The sequence below is a fragment of the Pteropus medius genome, unplaced genomic scaffold (genome assembly GCF_902729225.1).
Source record: "Pteropus medius unplaced genomic scaffold, Ma_sr-lr_union100, whole genome shotgun sequence".
NCBI lineage: Eukaryota > Metazoa > Chordata > Mammalia > Chiroptera > Pteropodidae > Pteropus > Pteropus medius.
This window is the reverse complement of record NW_024350399.1, coordinates 2,132,055-2,150,115: the sequence shown is the minus strand read 5'-3', so window position 1 is coordinate 2,150,115 and position 18,061 is coordinate 2,132,055. Positions and strand designations below refer to the sequence as shown.

Genomic DNA, 18,061 nt, shown 5'->3' with positions numbered 1-18,061 from the left:
CTGGGCCTTCTATTCTGCTGCTGTCAGGCAGAATGAAGATCTAGAGGAAAAGGGCTGAGGCCCCAGGGCCAGCGGGAGGAGTCAGGTCCAAGACCAGCTAGACCAGCAGAATGAGAGCGCAGAGTGATGCAGGGAACTCAGAAAAGGCACTGGCCCCTGCAAGCCCATGCCCTGCAACCTGGGAGTAGCTGGGAGAGGGGACCGCCCTTTCTGTGCTCCCCTCCCTGAGTAGGATTCCCAACAGGAACTGGCTTGGCACTGACAGCTTAGGCAGCAGATGGGACCCAGGTGTCCCTTCCTGGGGTGGGTGGCACGGCCCACAGAGGCCAGATGGTGTTTGTGGTGAAAACAGAGACCTGGGTCATCCAAAATAGGTTGTCAACCCCCAACAACCTCCCTGCCACACCCTTAGCCTCTTATAGCTTCATCACAGGGAAGACACAGCCAGCCTGGATTTTATAAAACAAATTTATTCACATTTTAGAAAAACTAATTCTAAGACAGGGCTGGGTATGAGATCAACAGAAGGCCAGAGGGAGGAACTGGAAAGGAAGGAGTGGGGAATGGAGGCCATGCCCTCTACTCTGGGTGGGGGTAGGTCAAATAAATTAAAAGAACGTTGGACAGAGGGAGAAGGTATCCAGGCAACCAGAGGTGGGCTTGGTGCTGGGCTGGAAGACAGTCAACACCTGCGAGAACTGGAGAGAGCATGTGGTGTGGAGTGGGCTAAGGAGAGTCCTGAGTGGGGCTCCCTCCTGGCCCTTAGTCCTGCCCCCCACAGAACTGTGAACTGGCTCCTCCTCCAGGTGGGGCTGGGGAGCAAGCAGCTCATCTCAGTGCTTGGGAAGGCAACGCTAGGGGTTCTTTTTCCTCACCTGGTGGGGAAGGAATCACCGTTTTCGGAGCCTCTTCATGAAGCAGCAGGTGATGGTGCCAAGGACGGTGGCACCAGTGACTAGGGCAACTCCTGCACCAACCAGCAGGGGCACAAACAGGGTGTCCAGGGCTAGGTGAGAGAGGATGGCTATGTTCAGCCTTGGGTGCCGCTACCGTCCACCCACTGTCCCACTGGAGTCCTAGCACCTTCTCTATCAAGTTGTCTGCACCCACCTCCTCCCCATTCACAGAGAGCCATCTCTGGCCTGCTCCCTTCCCTCTGCACACATGCTAACCTCTACCACCAAGAAGCCTGTGGCAGATGGGCACAGGGGGGCAGAAAGCTGGATTTTCAGAACGCTTCATGTGAGGTGATGTAGAGAGAAAGAGGGGACAGTAACAGGAGGATCAGATGGTAAAGGAAGAACGAGCGAGGGGCTGGAGGAAGGCAGTGAGTAAGGAGGGGAAGGCAGGGGTCACTCACCATGTGTGTAGGGGTAGACTGTTACAGGCCCCGAGCGGGCACTGCCCGCCTGGTACCAGCTGTAGTCGGCATGCTGCACCCAGGCACTGGGGGCACAGTGGTACACGCCTTCGTCCTTGGGCCCCAAGTCGTGTAGTCTCAGCCGATGGCTTCGGGGCCCCACCAGCTCCACACTGACAGGGTTTCCTCCAGGCCGGACCCCCAGCTCTGCCACACCATCCTGGCCCACGCCACCCACTAGCTGGGCAGAGGCTGAGCTCAGCTCGCCATCCTCAGGTCGCTCCACCCACCAGGTGGCGGCCAGCCGCAGGCCTGGGGGTCCACCCCGCACAGAGATGTTGCAGAGCAGGGAGGCAGTCTCCCCACGGTACACTGTGCCTCCTGCCAGCCACGCCACAGCCTCCAGTACCACACCTGTACAAAAAAGGCCATGGGGTCAGAGGGTGAAGGGTCAGAGGAAATGGGGTCAGGACCACTGTCCAAGTAACACCCCAGGAAACTCAAGGTATGCCCACAATCTTAAAAGAAGAGGAGTATGAGACTGAGGCATAGAGGCAGCTGATGGAAAAGGAGAGAGGAATAGTAGGAAAAGAGTTCTACAAGCCCAACCAGCCCCTCTCACCTTCCTCCCGCACATGCACGGGGAGGGGCCGGGATCGGGCACTGGCTGCTTCACGAAGCCGGGCCCCAGACCCTCGGACATAGGCCTTGGCAAGGCAGCGGTAGGTGCCCGCATCACTAGGTCGGGCAGCCTCTAGCCGCAGCCTGTAGGTTCTGGATGCCACCTTCTCCATGGCAATGTGCCGGCCTTCATAGCCAGGTCCCAGGCTGCCCACACCCTCTGTGTCCAACTGGGCTACCAGGCGGCCAGGCCCAGGTGCCCCTGCAGGTGCCATCTCCCAGCCTACGGAGTATGCAGCGTGACGGCCTGGTGGGGGCAATGCCCCTGACACATTGCATAGCAGTTCCAAGGGCTCCCCTGGGCCAATCCGACGTTCGCCAGGCCCCACTGCCACTGCCAGCTGGCTGGCTGAAACATAGAAAGAGGAAGGGCTGTCAGAAGCAAGAGGGGGCACAAAACACTTGACTCCCCAACTGTAGTTCCCTTGAAAGCAGCAACCTCGAGGCCATTCATCTGACCCTCCCAGGTATGAGCATATCTCCAACACCCAGGGGCCTGACTCACCCCTCAACCATAGGCCACCTATCTCCACGCCCAACGCTGAGCAGAGAAAACCCATGATGGGTACAGAGGGAAGTGATGCTAACAAGACTGCTCACTCTAGGGAAGGTGGGCTCCCTGCTCAGGCAATGACCACCTACTGCCAGTGCCCACTGAGATACCATGGCTCCCAGCTCCCACACTCACACAGCGTCTGCACATCCACATGGGCCAGGACAGCCCTCTTCTCAGCGATCTGGGCCCAGCTGCCATCAGGATCCTGAATCCACTCGGTGGCAGTGCAGTGGTAGGTGCCAGCATCCTCTGCCTGGGCACCCGCCACCACCATGCGGTACCGCTCAGCCCCCTCCTTGCCCAGTCGCAGCTCCCCAGCAGCTAGCCGCTCAGCATAAGGAGCACCAGCCTCCACAGCCAGGTCCGGCCGGAGTCCCACAATTTCCTGCAGAGTTGCTCGCCCCACCGGCACCTCAGGCACAGCACGTCCAAAGGACACCGCCAGGTGTGTGTGCTTCTGCGTGCTCGACCGTGCCAGGCAACCCAGTGCCAGCTCCTGCCCCTCATGCACCATCAGGCGAGGGGGCGTAGTTGGGGCCTGGCGGCCTCGGGGTCCTGGGGAGACAGCTGACACCTGCAGCACATCTGGAAGAACTGGAGAGAATAGCTGGACTGAAGGAAGGCTGAGAGCTGGCAGCCCTCCTTACTGTTTCCTACATATGACCTATTTCCCTACAGAGACTGTGAGCTTCTGGAGGGCAAAGATTTCATGATGTGTTATTTCTGCTGTAACCCAATGGTGCCAAGCACAGTGCTGGGCACACAAGAGGCACTTAATAAATACTTGTCAAATTTCAGAGAACCAGCACATCGCCTACTCACCCTTATGTTTGGGACTGACCCCTGTTTGAAATACTCCGAAAAGTGGTTCTGTCTTCTTTCTTAGAAGACAAAGAAACTTAAGAGAGCAAAAATGTCACATGGTTTCACTCCTCCTACCCAATCTCTGCTTTCTTCCCTCCCCCCCTAGATTTAGATCCTGGAATCTCTAGGAATGGAGTTGAGTCACCCTATCATGGAATGGAGAGGGGACCAGACAGCCTAAGGACACTTTCCCTCTACCGAGAGGTAGCTTGATGGAATAAGAAGAGCAGTAGACTAGAATGGGTTAAAGTCCCAGAACCGCCACTAACTTGTTGGGTGACTTTATGCAAGTCTCTTAACCTCTTTGGGCCTCAGGCTCCTCAGCAGCAAAACCTGAGGGAGAGGTTAGATAGGTCCCTCCTGGCCCTGACTTTCTGCCCTTTCTGGGGGAGTGGCCCTGCCCCTTCCTATGGCACAGTACCTCTCAGTTCCACCTTGCCACTGTAGCTGCCCAGGTAGCGATCATCAGTGGAGGGTGTGTAGCACTCATAAACACCGGCATCCTGGGCCTGCAGGCGGGCGATCTTGAGCACCACGGCATCACCCTGCAGACGCTGCACCTGCACTTCACCGGCTGCAACACGGGGCCCAAAGACAGCGTAGGAGAACCGGGTATCTCTGGTACTGACAATGCCCAGTGCAGCCTCTGGGGCCTCGGGCCTATACAGGAACCACTCAAAGTCCTGCCGGGCAGGGCCCTCGTAGCCAGTAACATTGCAGGAGATGGAGACGGCTGTGCCAACCACGCGGTACAGTGGCCCCTCAGGGACCAGCACCTCTCGGGCACAGCACCCAACTCCTGTAGGGAAGGAAAAGAAAAGTTAGAAATGCCTGGGTCCCCATTGTATTCCCCCGCTACCAGCACCATTTTTAACCCCTGCCCCTGAGAGGAAAAGAAACGTGGAGAAAGTTGGTACGCAGCTTGGGCTGTGTTCTGAGAACAGGGAAAGGATGCTGGAAGGTAAAACACCTAGGTCTCGAGGAGCTGCTATAGAGCCAGGTTTGCCTCAGAACCCAGAAATATCCATTTCTGACACGCGAGAAGCAGAAAGAACGTCTGCTTCCTGTTCTAACCATTTCCTGATTCCAGCTGTATCTTGATTGCTTCCCCTCAGCCCCCACTCATGTCTGTGGTTCTCACTCTGGCCTGGTCAGTGCAGCCTTCTAGCTAAGGATTCTGAGACTACATGTTCCCCCTTTCATTTGAGAGAGGCTGGCAAAATCTTGCTCAGAAGGGGTTGTTGGCTCAGCCGTGTCACCTGGGCCAGGGAACTCCAGACAATGGAGCCAGTGGCCCGAGCAGGACAGGGCACAGACCCAGTCATTTCTCGCCACACATTGCCCTCCCCCCTCCAGCTGTGCAATGAGCTCACTGCTTCTCCTACCCTACAGAGCTTCAGAGGCAGCTGAGGCTTATGAGGCAGGAACCGGCCTCTGCCCCAGCCTCTGAAGGCAGAAAATCCCCCATCCCATGCCTGCCAATAATTCCATGCTGGCCCAGCTGATGCACAAAGCACCCGCCCCCAACTCTCTAACAAAAGCCTTCATTTGCATATGGTGTGCATCATTTACATATGGCTCCCTTTCTCTAGCTGCTCCTCCCCAAGTTTCTCTCCTCAGGCCAAAACTCTCTTCTTTACCCTACCTCCATTCCCAGGTCCTATCCAGCCCCAGAAGATACTCCAGTGGCTTGGAGGGCTCAGCTTCTCACTTTCCAACCTAGCCCCACTACATGAGATCACAGAATAGAATGTAAGGAGGGCTAGGGCAGACCTCCACCTCCATTTTACAGATGAAAAATAGTAAGGCAAGAGAAGTATACTGTCTTGGCCAAGATCCTACTGTCCTTGGATGGCTTCCAGAAGTCCCTGCAGAGGAACAAAGCTGGAGAGGAAGATGGGGAACTCCAAGGTGAGTGAGGCCTGAGGGGATGACCTCACTAAAAAAAATGTCACTCCCAGGGGCATCCCCATGGCCTGTCCACAGGGGCTAGAGGAAAACACCAAGTCCAGAGTTAAACTCTGCCCTCTGGCTCCACCAGAAGGGCTTCTTTTGAAATCTTCTACTGAGACAGGCCCTTTACTGTGGCTGAGTTTCGGGAAGAACTTGTGATAGCTTGGTTAGAGCGCAGGCTGGTTAGAGTCAGCCCCACTTCTGTCCCCAGCAATATGGCCTGGACCCATCCCTTCCTCTCCCAGGCCTCAGTTTCCACACTGAGAGTGAGTGAGTGTGACTCCGGAGAGCCCTGCCCAAAGGCACTTCACAATCAGGGTGCTGGCAAAAAAGGCAGGGCTGACACCTTCCCCCAGCCTCCATCACCCCTGGCCTCCAGGCAGACTCTGCTCAGAAGGGCCCCCTCCCACCTTCCTGGATCCACAACTGCTGATGCTTGGAGATCCCATGGGAAAGTCACCGCCACCACCTTAGGAAACCAGCTGCCAGGCAGTTCTCTCCCTAGCCAGGTCCCCTCCTTTGTGTTAGCAGAGAGGGAAGGGAGAACAAACAGACTTTCTTTGCAGTCAGACAGATCATCTGGGTTCAAATCCTAGACCCAATACTCAGGAGATGTGTTCTCTGGGCAAGTTACTCCATTTTCCTCATTTTCAAAATGAAATGTAAGTACCCACAGATCTCAGCAGGCTCTTCCATCTCTGTGCATCTCACTTACCCTCCTCCCCTGGGCTCATCTCTGCTCCACACTGCCCACTGGGAAAAACAATCCAAGTGCTAGGTAACCAGGCCCTCTGACATCCTCCTGCCTCCCACTCAGGGCCCTAAGGAGGATTCATTCTAGTCCTACAGGGCCCAGAGACCTATGCAGCAGGCAAACTGGTTGGTGCCACTGTGGGGCAGTTCTAGAAAAGGCAGCTGGGGCTACCTACTGTCAGCCTGCTCCGAGACTATGGCAGCTCCAAATCCTGGTGGCCAGGCTACTCTCACTCCCCACACTGTGCTCTTACTTCAAGGGTTTCAGTCTCCTGAACATCTGTACAGGCAGTCTCACTGTCTTGATGCCATTACTCCGCCCCAGACCGTCTCCCACAGGGAGCCCTCCAGTTCATACCCAAAGCGATCGCACAGTCACTGCCCTCATGCATCCTTGCAGCAGTGGCCCAGAACACCCACCAAGGCAGAGACAGGGTGCTTAGAGATCCCAGTATCAATCTCCATGGAGCCTTGTTTCTCCCAAGGCAAGGAAGCTGAGACTAAGGAGAACTAAGACTAAGTGACAACTGGTGGGAGGCTATAGAGCCAAGTGCCATCTGGGAGAAGGAAAGTGGGGCAAATAGGGACCCAACCCAGGTCAGAGATGGGGCTGAGAGAGGGAACTGGGCCCAAACCCAGAGGATGAAATGTATGTGTGTGTGTGGGGGGGGCAATTAGGGGAGACCTACTTCAAAGATCCTAGGCAGAATCAGCCCCTGGGCCTCCAGCCAATTCGGGGCAATTATGAAGACTGGCAGGCACTGCCCACGCAGGGCGGGCACCTCAGGCTGGGTCTGAAGCTGAGTGTGAAGCAGAGAGGCGTCAAACCATTCGGGCACAGTGACCCCAGGATCCGAGTGTGCTGGCAGAGACATAGGGCCTGGCCTTCGGGAGCCTGGTGGTCCCTAGGGTTGGCACCTCGGTGGGTCCTCACTGTGCCCAAGGCTGGGGCCTAGAGCTGGGGTGCCTATATCCACCCAGACTAGAATGGCGGTCTGGAAGTGCCCCTGAGGACGCGGGGCGGGAGTGTGGGTTGGGCGCTGCGAAGGGCTCTGAGGATAGAGGAGGGCCAGGCTGGGCGCCAGGTAGCAGGCACCTGCCGGGCGGGGCTGGGGGTTAAGGCAGGGGCCAGACTTACCCAACATTAGCAGCAGCAGCAGCGCAGGCAGCGGCGGCGTGGGACCGAGGGAGCCCATCCTACGAGGCCGGCGCTTGGAAGGCTCCAGGGGGCTGCGCGGGCTCTGGACGGCCAGGGATTCGGGGGGCGCATGCCCAGGTGGGGGCGCAAAGCAGAGCCGCAAAGCGTGGGTTCTCGGAGCGAAGCTGAGCCGAGTGGGAGCTCCCAAGTCCCCTCCCTCCTCCTCCCTCTTCCTCCCACCGCTTTTCCTCCCTTCTCAACCACTCAGTCCCGCCCCGCCCCGCCCGGGCTCCGCCCCCGCCCCGGTCACCGGTTACCAGCCCCTCCCCGGTCCGTCTCGGTTCCCTAACCCTCCTCGACCCCTCCTGACCCCTTTCTCAGCCCTGTTCTGTCTCAGTCTCGGTGCATCCTCGGTTCCCGGCTCCGCGCCGACTTCGGCCCTAGCCCCGACCCCACCCCTGTTCCCGGCTCCTCCCAGACCGGGGTCGCGGACCCGGGACCCTGTCACTGCCCCGCCCACCTCAGTCCTGGCCCCGCCCTTCTGGTCCCGCCCCTATCCCTGGCTCTGCTGGGAACCCGGCCCTGGACCTGGGCTCCGGCTCTGCCCCGACTCCAACCCCTGCACGCTGGCAGCGCCTGGGCTCAGCCAAATCCCATCCGCCACGTAACAGGGTGCACCCCCACTCTCACCTGCTGGCCTTTCCATGAGAGTTGGGTGCAGGGGCTCTGAGGTCGGTAAGGTGACTGGCCACGCACTTAGAATTTAGTTATTTGCTCTGGGCCGCTAGGCCTCGTTGCAAACTCCGCTAAAGTGGGCATGGGCGGGACCCAGGAGTTCCAGACACAGAGGATCTGGGCAGAAGGGCGAGTCAGGGCCCAGCAGGTCACTGGAGACCTGTTTGCCACTCCCTCAGGGCAGAACCAGAGGAAGCGGGTTAGGAGGGTGGGCTGGCTGGGTGCCATCATTTCCTGGTTGGTGATCCTGGTCTATTTGCTTAACCTCCTTCTACCCTAGTTTTCTTGTTGGCAAATTGAGGTGGGATGGCATCCACCTCTAAGAGTTTTTGTGAGAGTTAATTGAGATAATATACATAAAGTGCTTAGCAAAATAAGAGATAAGGTGTTTTTGTTTTTAAATAAAATAGGAGATAAGGTGTTTTTGTTTTTAAATTATTTAAACTGCTTGCTAAGAGGTTTTGTTTAGACTTCAGAGGGTGAACTTGTGGTTCCAGTGAAGGAGCCTCTATTTCCAGTGAAGAAAAATGGTCTTCCCCTTGCACTGGGAAGGGGGGGCCTGCCCTGGAGGTGGGAGAATGGAAGAGGCCTCTTTCCTAGGGGCTTTGTCTCTTCTTCACTAAGTAGAAGGCAGGGAGTGGGGAGAGGCAGGAAGGTTGTGGCCAGAATGCACAGAAGGGAAGCCAGGTCCAGAAAGCTAAGGCTATTATAGTGACCTTCTGTGGGAGGTTACCCCAGAGCTCATCCAGCATTTTCACCCTCTAACCTCCTACCTATACCCACTCCCACAATACCCTTCTACTCACTCCCCACCCCCTTAGCAGAGGAGGAAACAGACCCTGAGAGGGGACGTAGCTCGAGCCAGACCAGACTTTCCCAGACTTCCTATTCCCAGAGCCTGGTACAGTTCCTGGCTCAGAGGAGGTGTTCAACTGAAGCCACATTCAGAGACTGACCAGAGAAGCTCAGAGGCAGAATGCTGGGGACCACCAAGGGAAATCAGAAGTCCAGGAGCAGGACAGTGGATGCCCCTTTCCTCCCACTCTGACATAGGCACAGCCTGATTTCCCCAGATTCATTTCACCTAAATCCATGCACAGGCCAGGTTGAGCTGTATGAAAACTGAAAGGCACAGGGAAGTTCTTGGAGGAAAACCGGTCCCTTTATTTGGAAGTAGAGTGGCTTTAATGCCTTGCTGATGTTTGAGAGATGTTGCCAGAACTCTTCCTTATCATCCTAGATGCCATTTATGGGAGGCCTACAGGATAAGGCCCTTTTGGATATGTTGACATCAGAAATGTCCAAACCTGTAGAGAATTTTTACGAGTTTATTTGAGCCAAACATGACAATTACTGGAAGCAAATCTCAATGGATTGAGAAAATGACAGTTTTGCAGCTCATTTTATACATTAGAATCAAAGAAGGAGACAAAAGGAGGGTTACATAAAATCCATTGGTGGTAGATTAAGGGAACAAGAGAAAGCAAAATGAGGAAATCTCTGAGATTGGATAAAAAGGCAAAATAGAGAAATGCATACTTCTCTTACATTGGTGGGTAGAAGATAGTTAATAATTAACATTTACAGCACATAGAGGTGGTATTCAAGGAACAAGATAACAATGAGGATTCTGTGGTCTCGTGCTCTTTTGCTGGTGGTTGTACCTTGAGAGGCCTGGAAAAAATTACTCTGACCTTTCAAAGGTACGTTATCTTAGATGCAAAAAGACAAGAGACAGGCTCACTTAAGGTAAAGATAGACCTTTGTCAAGGAAGCTAGCTACAGGCCTAGGATGGGACTACCTGCCATGACTTTATTTTAGTTAGGAATTTTTGTGTTTAAATCATCCTGTGTGGTTACTTTCAGTCTTCAGGTTTGTAGGGCCTGCCACAAGGCCTCCACTGAGGTTGTCAGATTTCGCATGTAGCCCCTTTTTCATCCACAGATATTATTTCTAATCTTCATAGCGTATTTTGTCAGGTGGTATCATTTAACAGCAGAGAAGACTGAGGTTCAGCAGGGTTAAGCATTTTGCCCAAGGCCACATAGCTTTTAAGTGGCCAAGATATGAGGAGTTCATACCTTGTACCCAAAGCCCCAAATCTGCCAACACCCCATTGTCTCTCTTCCCAAGCCTCTCCACCCTATAAATTCATTTATTCAACAAATACTGACCAGGCCAGACCTCAATATGTGGGAAACAAGTCCAGCATGGTCCCCTGCCTTCAGGGAACATGCTGGGGTACCAGGGAGATGTATCATAAGTAAGTAATAACGTACCCCCAGTATGAGTGTTATGAGAGGTTCACTCAGGAATTTGGGGGTAGGTTTGTATTGTGTCTTCAGCTGTGATGAAGCTGAGGAAACTGCAGCTTCTTCCGTTGCTCCTCCCCAGACTGTGAGTTCCAGAGGCTGCCAGCAGGGGGAGCCCATAACCCAGGCCTGAGTCACCCTTAGACGCTTATGTAACTTGGAAAACTGGGGGAAGGAGAGCAAACCCCAGGCATGAGGCTTGTCACACATACAGACAGACGCATGTACCTGAGATAACACAGAGAAATTCATGCAGAAAGACATTACACGCACATCCCCACAGAGCGATGCACAGACACACACAACACATGGACATGCTGTCAATGAGGGATATGTGGCATAGACATGAAAGCACTCCTGTATCCTCCCCATCTGGCCCATGAGAAAAAACTGCACAGGCTTACCCAGCACCTTGGCTGATGCCTGTGGTGGGATGAGCAGAGAAAGGAAGAAGGCAGCCTTCCCATAAGCCTCAGGCCAGCCTGAGACAAGAGGGAGGAAGGAAGCCTGGTATTGCAGAGTCATGGGTGAGGGATGCATAGAGACCACAGGGCCTGTAGTCAGTGCCATCATCTGCTTTTCGCTCGCCCTCCACGTACAACCAGTTATGAGCATACATCAGACACCAGGCCTGTGTTTCACATGCTTATTTAATTATCCCTCAAGATGACATATGTACAAGGCACCAAGGTGGCACTGAGATGTCCTGAGTATCATTAAAGATAATTAAGACTGATGCTGTCCTAAAACAGTCTATCATCTGGCTGAGATGTCACAACCATGACACATAGTTCTCAGAGAGGCACATTCAAAGACAGGCCCATCAACGTATTCTGACCTGTGCCAGGTCCATAACATGATCTCATTTAATCCTCACCAGAACCTTGTAAGGTCAGTGCTACTATTATCTGTGGGAGGAAACTGAGGTGTACAGAAGCTTAGGATTGTGTGCAAGATTAATGGATTAGTTACTGACCAAACTCAGATTCGAACCTGGGATTATCTGAGTGTGGAGGAGTCTGTGCTTCTAACCAATGTTACATGGCTTCTTAAAAGCTGACATGGACCCAACAGACACAAATACACACCCAGCTATTGACACAGACAGCACCTTAAAGAGAGTGACAAACATCAAAGAAACAAGCACACATACCCACCAGACATTAGACATATAGAAATGCTACAAACACTCACATAGTACTTAACTCTCTCTCTCTTTTAAATGCATATAAATCCTAGCTTGGTGGATGCTAAAAATCACACACAAGAATGTTTATAAAGCCTTGACCCATACTGCCATAATGAGCCATGTTTTCCACCCACCCCAAAGAGAACATTCTCTCTGTCTACTTGTTGAGAGGCAGAAGCAAAAAGACAAGACAGAGACAGAGCAAAAACCTGCCTTCACTCTGACAACCAACTCACATAGTGATACACTGAAGCAGCTTCACACTCGAAAACCCCGGCACACACCACGATAAAAACACAGACATCATGCGCTCCCAAACACGCTCGCAGAATAATGGAGCCTTCTCCCACACACACATATGCACGCTGGACCCTCTCTCTCCTTCCTCCCTAGCCAGGCACCCACATTATTATGGTGTGTGTGTGTGTGTGTGTGTGTGTGTGTGTGTCTACTCCCTGAGCCTTCCTCTTGCTCCAGCTGAGCCCACACTCTTTTCCAAGTTCTTAAACTCTATGACCAGGGTGTGGAACCGCTGTTAAGGAATAGAAGAGCTACAATACCGTTGCTGGCCTTGGCACAATCTAGCCCTGACTCCTGAAAAGGCCCTGCCATTTCTATGCCCAGGGTTAGTGCCAACTGCCACCCACTCCAGAAGGCCATGGATGGATTCCTCTGAGCTGGAATCCCCTCCACTGACAAGTCTCTTGCTCTCCAGTTCATAGGCTGGGCATCTGGGCTCCACCCCAGATGCACACCCCATCCCTCTCCTCTATTTCCAGTCAGTTAAGAGGGAGCCAATGGCACAGACATATGTCTGGAGGGTGGCATGGGCTAAGGCAACTCCCACTATGTGATATCATGTCTTCTCCAATCAGGCAGCAGGGATGGGGGAGGGGTATCCATCAAGAACAGAAGATGGCAGAGGTTTGGCTAGACAGAGGTTTTTGGGCTAGGTGTTGTAGATGAGCCTCAGGGGACGGAAGGGGGTTAGCTCAGGTAACTGCCTCTGAGTCACTGAGGTCGAGCAAGAGATAGATTTGGAGAACAGATCATTTACAAGTTTGTCCATACCCAGCTCTGAGTGAAGTGAGGAGGGGGCACCAATACTCACTAATATTTACTGAACACCTGCTCTGTACTAGGCTGTGCTCTGAGCACTGCACGTATCTGCACACGGTCCTCACAACAACCCACAGGGGAGCATGATTGTTACCTGTTTTGCAGACTGGAAAAGGAGGCCCAGAGAGATGATCTCACTTACCCAAGGTCACCTGGCTAGCAGATGGTAGCTCCAAGATTCCAATGCAAGATGTTTGACTCCTGAACTTAAGCTCCTAACATTCTTCTTCCTTGTGCTTCCCCAACCTGCACACACCTAATCATATACACACACGTGTGAGCACACACATATACACACGTACCTGGTGCCTATGCAACCTTTCGAAATAACTTTTTCCACAAGTGTATCTTCAGCTTCTAGCACATAATAGGAGTTCAATAAATATTTGTTGGATGAATGAATGCAGTGCTGGAGGCCCTTGTGGCAATACAAGGGCAGAAAGGGACATGGGGGGATTTCACACACATGCTCACCTAACTCTGAGGTCCCAGCCCATCAGAGTATCCTAGGTGGGGAAACAGAAGTGTGGTTAACTGGCATCCCTGAGATGGAGGGAACCTTAACTCTCCCCACTGATGAGAAGACAAGGAACTTGAGGAGAAATCTGAGGAAAGAGTACGGGAGCACACAGCCATCTCAGCCAACTCGGGTCCTGCTTGTCACCATTCCCTGGCCCAATGTCACAGGCTCTTCCCAGGCCTCTCTCTGGACAGCCACTGCCTCCTCCGCAGTCCACACCTGGACTCTCCAGGGCCCTGGCATGCCCTGGCTGAAGGGAGAACAATTCGACTTCTCCCTAGTCCAACTGAAACAAGATGGAATTTTCCCAAAGGCTCTCTGTTGGAAAGTGAAGGGAAAACAAAGCCAGAAATAAAGGCTACAAAAAACAAACAGACAGAAGGGTAAGGATGAAGGAGCTCACCACGGGAGAGAGTGGGCCCAGAGTCCTGACACTGCCGTGACCCCTGATCCCACAGCACCCTGTCCTCAACCCTTTAATGGCACTTCCCGCTCTACATTGTCCAGGGCTTGTTTATATCTGCATCTCCATTTGGCTGTGAGCATCTCAAGGTCACTGTTGGCTCTTTTTGGCTCCGCTCCCATGCCTAGCACAGTGCCTGGCAAGGAGTAGAAGCTCCACAGAAATTTGCCAAGTAATTGAGCAAGACAGTGGGCAAGTGCTTGAGTGAAAGAGAGGGAAGCTGGGTCTTTTGTCTCTGGTAACCAGATCACTTCCATGGTGGGCACTGTTGCTCCTTCTGGAGTTTGTCTCATACTGGTAACTTCCACTCACAGCCGACAGAAAGCTTGACCTGTGTCAGCCTAAACCTTCCATCTCTCAGGAAACAATCTAGGCTATGCTCTGGAAAGGGAAGGGTGCTAGAAATCTGATTCATCTAAAAGAGGAACGTTTTAGTCCCAAGGCCAGGACATTGAAAAGCAAGGGCAGAAAATAATGGAGCATTTGAGTTCTCAAAACAACCCTATTTGTTAGAGCTGTTAAAAAAAATCCAAAGCTCAGAGAAGCTAAATTTTGTCCAGTGAGCGGTAGACTAGAATTTCTTATCTAGGCTTTCTGACCCCTCAGCAATCTAGATCACATTGCCATGTTGCCTCCGTATAAGACAAATCGTCATCCCAAGAATGAGCTGGGGCCTGGGGGAATGACAAGGGTACAGGTCCGGCCAGCTGGCAGGACAGAGTGGCGGGGAATCCAGGCCAGCAATACCGCCTGCTCCAGGTGGGCACTGAGGCATCAAGCATTGGCACTGAGGATGGCACTCCTGAACTAGATGTCCCTGGGGATAGGGGTCTGGATAGAACAAACCTAAAAATTAGAAGATGAGGCAGGTTACCAATCAGGAGTTGAGACACGTGAAATAAAGCTTCTGTGTTCCCAACTAAGTCAAAACCTTTGGGCCTAGGATTCCAGAACAAGACAGCACAGCCTTGAATGGACCTGAATTTACCAGCTGTGTAGCCTGCATCCCCTACTTGAGGAAGCTTCTCAGCATCTTTGTATCTCTGTTCCCCCATCTACAAAATAGAGCTGTTGTGAGGACTAAACTGGGTAAAACATGGAAAGTGCCAAAGTGCTCAGCATAGTGCATCATTGACTGTTAGCACCGAGGAGCTAGAGATCTTAAGAGCAGTCTAGCTCAGTGGTTTTCAACCCTGCCTGAACGTTGAATCATCTGAGGAGCTTTTAAAAGATACAGATGCCTGGGCCCCACCTCAGACCAATTCCTCTTTTAGATGAATCAGATTTCCTGGGGGTGAGGCCCGAGCATGGGACATTAATATACAGCTGGGGGCGAGAACCCCTACCCAGTCCAATGCCCTCACTTTATTGATGAGAGGTAAAGGACTTATTCAAGTTCACACAGCTAGTTAATGGTAGAGCAAGTTCTATCTGGCAAGCTCTGCCCTTGCTCCAGTCCAGCCCAGGGTGATTTCTAGTACTACGTGGCCCAGCCTCTACTCCCACATCTTTGGGATGTATCAGATAATCACCCTGGTGGGAGACGAGTCCAAGCCCACCCAGTGTGACTCAGCAGAAATGGAGGTAAAGAAGTAAGGGGAGCTTGAAGAAATGAGGAACAGTCCTTGAGGGCTAGGAGCTGGCCCTGGGGAGACCAGGTCAAAGGATGGGGACTAAATGGCATGAGATTCTGACAAAAAGAACATGACACGGGAACCTTGCTTGCCTTGATTGTAATAGTCTCTCCAGTACCTTGCACTGGCACACAGTAAGTGCTCTACAAATCCTGGGATAAAGTCTGAATAATGCAATGTCATGAAAATGAGTATGTACTATTGACTGAGTCTGCCAGGGGGCACTCACATTCCCAATGGGTAGTGCTGAGAACATCCAGACAGAAGCTCAAGAGTGAAAGGATCTTGAACTTGCAGAGAAACTGAGGCACAGAGGAGGCCCAGCTCCCTGAAGCCCCAGGGAGAGCTGGTTATATAAGAGTAACACTGCAGCCCTGTGTGCCAGATATTTGCAGGGCATCCTGTCCTAGCCCGGTGTCTGGAACACCAAAGAGGACAGACAGACAAACAGAGCTATATCCTGGGTCAAGTGGAGGGGTTCTGGTAAGGAAAGAAGGAGGTAGGAAGGAGGAGGCGGAAGGCAGAGCCATGCTGCCTCTTGATAGGGGGAATGGGGAGGCGGGGTGCCTTGGGCCAGTGGCTGGATCAGATCTCTGGCCAAAGCAAACCTGCCTCAGGAGGCTGGGGGGCTGTTCCCTCCCAACCCAGATGGAATCAAAGACAAACAGGAACCCTAGAGGGCCCAGCTGTGACCCTTGCCCCCACACTCAGCAAGGCCCATTAACCCCAGCCTCCCCATCACCCCTGACATACTTTTCCCAGCCCAAAGATTCTGTGGAAATAGATTCATCTGGTATTTGCTGATTAAAAGCCAGCCAAGAAATGTTAGGTTCCTCCAGCCTCATCCCCAACCTGGCATTCTCCCCCAAAGGTATTCAGACCCTGTTCTCTCTCACAGGAACTCTCCGTAAGAAACCAGGGTAGTCTCTGCCCAAACCCAGAGCCCTTCCTTGCTGCTATGCTAAGAGTTAAAAGAATTAAACTTAATTCTGTGGGTCATACTAATAAACAAAATAGCAGTATCTGTCACTTGGATCTCCTGAACCCAGGTCTCCAATAGTTGGTTGTCGCACAGATAAAACCTTTGGAAACTTTTGTTCACCTGAGCCGAGCTATGAGCTAAGGAGAAAGAATTTGGGGATCATCAGAGATGCAAAGTGACCTCAGAGATTTTCTAACTCTGCTCCTCGTTATTCAGATGAAGACAGCAAGGCCAGAGTGGGAGTAGCCCTTGTCCAAAGTCACACAGCTGGCTAGTGGCCCCACCAGGACCAACCTCAGCTGGCCTGATTTACAGGCATGAACCCTTCTCATCAGGGCATGGTAGAGAAGGTGGGATGGGAAGATGTGCCTGGAACAACACTGGGCCACCATGCTCAGGGAGGAGGGTTGACACAGGCCCTGGGCCACACTGCTGATCCTTTCCTTATTCTCCTTAGACTACCACCTAGGTGTCTAAGGAGCACACGAACATGGAGCTATCCAACCCAGAGAGCAGCAAAAGTACAACAGAGGTGGAATCGGAGCAGAGGCAGAGAAGCTGAGGGAAATTCTTCTGAGTGCTCTTTTCTCCATTTTCTGAATTCTTTCTAAAAGTGGTTTTAACAATAAGAAATGATAAGAATAATCTGGGGAAAAGATGAAAGATGACAAAAGTAAGGAGAGACAGAGAAAGAAGTTTTTATAATCCATTTGGAGTAGATTGAAAAGAAAGACCAGAAAAAAAGCAGAGGAGCAGATATCAAGAGAGATAGAGAGAAAACCCAGCACCGTCCCTGTGGCCCAGTGGGGAAACTGAGGAAGCAGCAAGACTTGGACAGCCACTCTGTGGCTCTGTGCCCAAACTTCCTACCACAAGGTTACTACGATCTTCGGGAAGTGGGAGGAGAGAGGTCTGGAGAAGAAGGAGGAGTAAAAGCCACCTTTGTTGGACACTTGTTATGTCCACTCCAGGCCTTCCCAGACTCCCTATCTATCCTATAACCCCAAGACAGCCTCTCCTTGAAAAAATAAATTTTCACCCACACCCCCAGAAGGCCCTGGAAGCCCGACAGTGGTGGCAAGACCACAGGCCCTGAGGAAGAAGAGAAAGGAGAATTGGAGAGAATGAAAGAGGAGGAAAAGGAGAGACTGCTCAGAGAGGGCTGGCCGCAGGGAGGAGGAAGAGAGCAAGCAGCGCTGGTGAGCTTGGCCCAAATCAGGACTGGGGCAGAGAAGTGGGGTGAGGGGGTGGGAGGAAGGACAGTGGGGGTGATAGAGGCTCCCAGTGCTCCTTCCCTCCCACTCTCCCTCCCTCCGTCTCTTTCATGATCTTGAAACAACCTTCAAGTCTGGGCTGAAGGCCCCAGGAGGCCAGTCACTTTGGAAACAAAACTGTTTCTCGGAGACCTTGAAAACCCACATGCAGCTGAGCTGCATCCCCACCCCTTCCTCATGCACATGAGCATTCTCCCACGAACTCTCACGTACACCCACACTGGCCACACACACTTGCACACACCAGTACACAAATAACATTTTTAACAGGTTGACCACACATTCCAATGAGTGTTGCCTTCTCCTGTCTGAAGGAGCTTCTGCTCTGGAATTACCGTTCGGTAGCTTCGCGCAGTCTCTTCCCCACACACGGAACCTCACACCATTGTCCCCTTCAGCCGCTAACACACACAGTATGCACATAAATGTGTGTAAGTGTACATTCCTCTGTCTCTTTTTGACCCTCTCCAGGTCTTGGCCTCTCTCTCTCTCTCTCTCTTACACACACACACACACACACACACACA

General features: G+C 52.6%; 1 protein-coding gene across 2 annotated transcripts; it reads right to left on the bottom strand.

Moving 5' to 3' along the window:
* Nucleotides 1-449: 449 nt before the first annotated feature.
* On the bottom strand, nt 450-8,198 carry IGSF8 (immunoglobulin superfamily member 8). 2 transcript variants are annotated; one of them, XM_039839983.1, is made up of 8 exons: nt 7,996-8,198; nt 7,306-7,408; nt 3,883-4,260; nt 2,730-3,191; nt 1,983-2,390; nt 1,361-1,774; nt 876-1,006; nt 450-698 (listed from the first exon to the last, which is right to left on the bottom strand). In XM_039839983.1, exons 2-7 carry the CDS (start codon nt 7,361-7,363, stop codon nt 891-893), a joined length of 1,836 nt encoding a protein of 611 aa, XP_039695917.1. In that variant the 5' UTR covers nt 7,364-7,408; nt 7,996-8,198; the 3' UTR covers nt 450-698; nt 876-890. The 2 variants fall into 2 exon arrangements, with proteins under 2 accessions (XP_039695917.1, XP_039695918.1); XM_039839984.1 differs by lacking the exon at nt 7,996-8,198 and adding an exon at nt 7,676-7,689.
* Nucleotides 8,199-18,061: the final 9,863 nt, after the last annotated feature.

Excerpts from the sequence above, each read along its gene's own strand:
- IGSF8 (XM_039839983.1), bottom strand. The coding sequence starts at position 7,363 with ATGGGCTCCCTCGGTCCCACGCCGCCGCTGCCTGCGCTGCTGCTGCTG. Across the intron at positions 2,391-2,729 it reads TGTGGATGTGCAGACGCTGT|CCAGCCAGCTGGCAGTGGCA; the intron begins GTGAGTGTGGGA and ends TCTATGTTTCAG. Across the intron at positions 1,007-1,360 it reads AGTCTACCCCTACACACATG|CCCTGGACACCCTGTTTGTG; the intron begins GTGAGTGACCCC and ends TCTCTCACCTAG.